The sequence below is a fragment of the Geospiza fortis genome, unplaced genomic scaffold (assembly GCF_000277835.1).
Source record: "Geospiza fortis unplaced genomic scaffold, GeoFor_1.0 scaffold112, whole genome shotgun sequence".
Taxonomy (NCBI): Eukaryota; Metazoa; Chordata; class Aves; order Passeriformes; family Thraupidae; genus Geospiza; species Geospiza fortis.
The window spans coordinates 24951583-24955098 of NW_005054298.1; the positions used below are offsets into that span (position 1 = coordinate 24951583).

The window sequence follows — 3516 nt, forward strand, 5'->3', positions numbered from 1 at the left end:
TACTTGCACAAAAGCATTTCTTTCTCCAAGAAATTGAGAAATCTGGCCAGTGCTCTACAAAGTTGACTGATAAGAATTTCTCATTGGACTGAAATAGCAGATGTTTTTACACATCAGTTTGATTGAAAGTATCTCTCTTCAGGCTGGGATCTGTGATGCTCCAGGTATTGGCTAGGGAAGTGTCACGGTTGTAGTAACAAGTCTACGACTGCCCAGTGCAGCAGTGGCAAAGGCTGTGTAGTTTCTAGAGGGGAGAGAGAAAGCAGCTGTGAAGGAGGCAGCAAGCAGAAGGTGCAAGGGGGCCCTGACACTGCTAGAAAGAACATGCTCTGCCTGCAGCTGGCACTTTCCTTATCACAGGCATGGGTGCATCTGTCACACGTGCTTACACCAGAGATTCCTCCTCTGTCCTTTGCATGCCTGTCCAGCCCAGCGTGGAGACATCCTCCATGAGAGGATAAGGAAACTGAGAATTCTGGGAGAAGGACAGCTGGCACATTGAATAAGCAAGAAAGGACTGAGGGAGACATCATGGAGCTTTTCCAGGTTAAAACAAATGCTCTTCAGGAGTGATGCTCCTCTATGTCTTACCTTCCCGAATGGCTGTAAAGGGCACTCCCTCCTCTGCCTCCAGCTTGATCACTTTCAGTGCCACCACCTGGCTGTTGATCCTGTCAGGTTATAATAGAAAGTCACATGAAGCTTCTCAGTGCTTGGCGTGATAACACTACCAGTCTCCCAAGCAAACACCCAAGCAAAATTTCTGGGGATTGCTGAACTCACTCAGGCCAAACTTGGAAGGTAACTACAAACCTGCTCCACCCTGTCTGTGTTCATTAGCAGTGAGCTGACAGCCAGCCCACCTGGCTAAAGAAGCACTGTGCTGCTGTCCAGTTATTGCTAGAGCATGGCTTTGAGCAGTGGCCACTCTACCTTCTCACAGCTTTCCTGTCCCTGTGTGATGCCAGCATGACCTCATGCCAAATTTTTCAACTCACTTCAAGGAAAACCTTTGCTCCCCCCTGGTTCAGCCAGACAATCTCCTGGCACACTGCAGTGCATCAAAGAGTCTTTGTGATGCCTCCATGGTGGCAGTGGAGGAGTTCCCTGAAAAACTGGGACGAGGCTTTGCAAATATCACGTTAAAGGCAAAACTGGACTTTTGATTTGGCTTTATCTGCCATAGAAGGTGTTTTCAGCAAGCACTGGGAAAGCAGTACTGCTCACCTGCTGATCCCTTTGTACACAGTTGCACAGGATCCTTCACACAGCTTCTCTAGATGTATATAGGATGTGGCAGCTCCAAACGGGATGCCTTGTCTCTGCTTCATGAAGAAATTGGTATGTGTTTTAGATTGCTGGGTACAACAAGAAGCTACTAGCAGGTCATTCAGTAATTAAGTACTGATTAATGACTGGAATAACCATTGGATAAAATATCTCCTTTCTGGCTCTCTGAATGCTGCACCTCTCCCATTTGAACCTCTCCACAACATGCTGCTCCTGGAATGAATCAGTGTAACCCCAAGATCCCTGTGTGCTGTACCTCCAGCTCTGGAGGCTGTGGAGCTGCTGGGGCTGCAGAGGGGGTAGAGAAAGGGGTGCTCTGGTTACACCTAACAGCTGGCATAGGATAAGGGGACAAACTGTGTCACTGGCAAACTCGATTCTGAGTTTCTTTTCTTTCTCCTTGACTGCAGTGGCTTTGAGCAATGCACATCATTTTCATCTCTCTCTCTATCAGTCACAGATCTCCAGTACTGGCTGTAAGGGGAGCAACTGTCTGTGTGTTCCTGTGTTGGTAAATGGCAGCACCCACTCAGAATGCCAAAGATAAAGCTGCCTTAACTGCAGAGGGTACTTCTGCCAGCATCATGCTAAATGCATGTTATTCCCTCTTACCCTGAATTATTCATCTCTAAATAACCTGTTAGGGCAGGGACCAAAACTTAAATGCAGGAGTGAAATTTCAGGAAGTTTACATTTATGTATTCTCCTCCCCCTTAATCCCTCACCCCTCACCTCCTTCCTCACCACTGTATCATTTACACAGCCTGCTTATTTGGTCCATACAGCATAACAGTGCTGTACACTACTCAGCTATAAAAAGGTAGCAGTGAATGGCAAGCAGGCTTCGAGCCCTCCCAAGCAGCTCTATTGAATGGATTATAATTTGTCAACACAGAATTTGCAATCTGTGGCATGCTGCCTCCTCCAGAACTGTAGGTTGTTGGCTGCCTCCCTGTTTTACAATCTCTCACTGGCATAGAACTTGCTGGAGTGCAATCTTCTCTCCCTGCTCATCTCATCAAAGGCATTTTTTGTCATCTAAGGTACAGATTCCTCTTTCAGTAGCTTCACAAGCCTGAAGCTGCAAAGTTTGATGCTGTCTGGTTAGAAGCAAATGTGACAGCTTTGCACTCCCACAAGTGGAAGCACCCAGGCTTCCCCTATCTCAATGCAGAAGTATCACAAGATGACATTAAATACCTCTGCTGTAGTCCCTGCTTCCATGTGCTGAAGGCCTTGGATTTGTTGGGAGCCCCTTCTCTCCGAAGAGCAGCTGCTGCATCCTGGTCTGACAGCACTTACACACAGAACGTCTCCCATGTTGTCCTGTTTAAATTAAACTGTACCTCTTGTTTTCTCCTTGCTCCTCCTCATCCCTCTGTGTCTGTAACAGCAGCTCATATGACTCGCATGAGGTCTCTGCCTCAAAGAGTCTTGTGATTTCTGCAGTTTTTCCTTGAAAGTCCAAATGCAACTCTGGACTAGTTCCATTGATTTCAGTTCCTTTGGTACAAGCCCTCCAAAAACAGCCAACATTTTTCATACCCGAAGATGGAGAATTAATAAATCCAAACTTTCTGCTTGTACACACTTATTTCAGTTAAGCAAGTCTCAGTGTAGTGAGTTGGATAATGAAGGGATAGGTTTCACACAGGAGCAGGCCTTGACTTCCCTCCCTGCCTGTAGCAGGTCTAGGCTTCAGACTTCAGCCTCTGGGCTCTCAGGTGAGCTTCCTGAACACTGTGGCTGAGCTGTGCTTTCTGCAGGAGCTGTACATTGACTGCCCTTGCTTTGGCATTTCCATCAGCGTGGGGACCTGTCTGTCCCTGCTGGATTATGTATCCAAGGGATGCAATGAGTTGTAGCTCATGATCTTGTCCATATGTCAGAATAACCAGAGCAAACTGATGAATCCTGCCCACTGTAGAGCAGGGAATGCACAGTGGATTTACCCCAGATGTGGACAGCCAAAAGTCCCCTTCTTATAGTCCTGCATGAGCAGGACTCACTGTGCAGCTTCCTAGGACTAACACCCAACCCACACACGGAAAATGACAAGGGCTGAGGGAGCTGACATCGACCTGTGGTATTTTTATGCTGACCCATTAGGTCCTTCAGTTTTCATTTGAACACATCACATGAAATCTTCCCTTTGCTTCACTGTTTTCATGTCCAAGAATAACACTTTTTCCTTGAGCATAATTATTTGTTTGAAGCAAAAATGTC

The 3516-nt window shown here is 46.7% G+C and overlaps 1 protein-coding gene across 1 annotated transcript in view; it reads right to left on the reverse strand.

The window, feature by feature from the left end:
• CDK15 (cyclin dependent kinase 15) overlaps window positions 1-2610 on the reverse strand; it is a 34271-nt gene extending 31661 nt beyond the window's left edge. Inside the window, exons 1-4 of the mRNA XM_031058661.1 lie at window positions 2491-2610; window positions 1469-1623; window positions 1228-1320; window positions 592-671 (exon numbers count right to left, since the gene is read on the reverse strand). Coding sequence (XP_030914521.1) covers window positions 592-671; window positions 1228-1320; window positions 1469-1623; window positions 2491-2610 — 448 coding nt within the window. The remainder of the gene's footprint in view (window positions 1-591; window positions 672-1227; window positions 1321-1468; window positions 1624-2490) is intronic.
• Window positions 2611-3516: the final 906 nt, after the last annotated feature.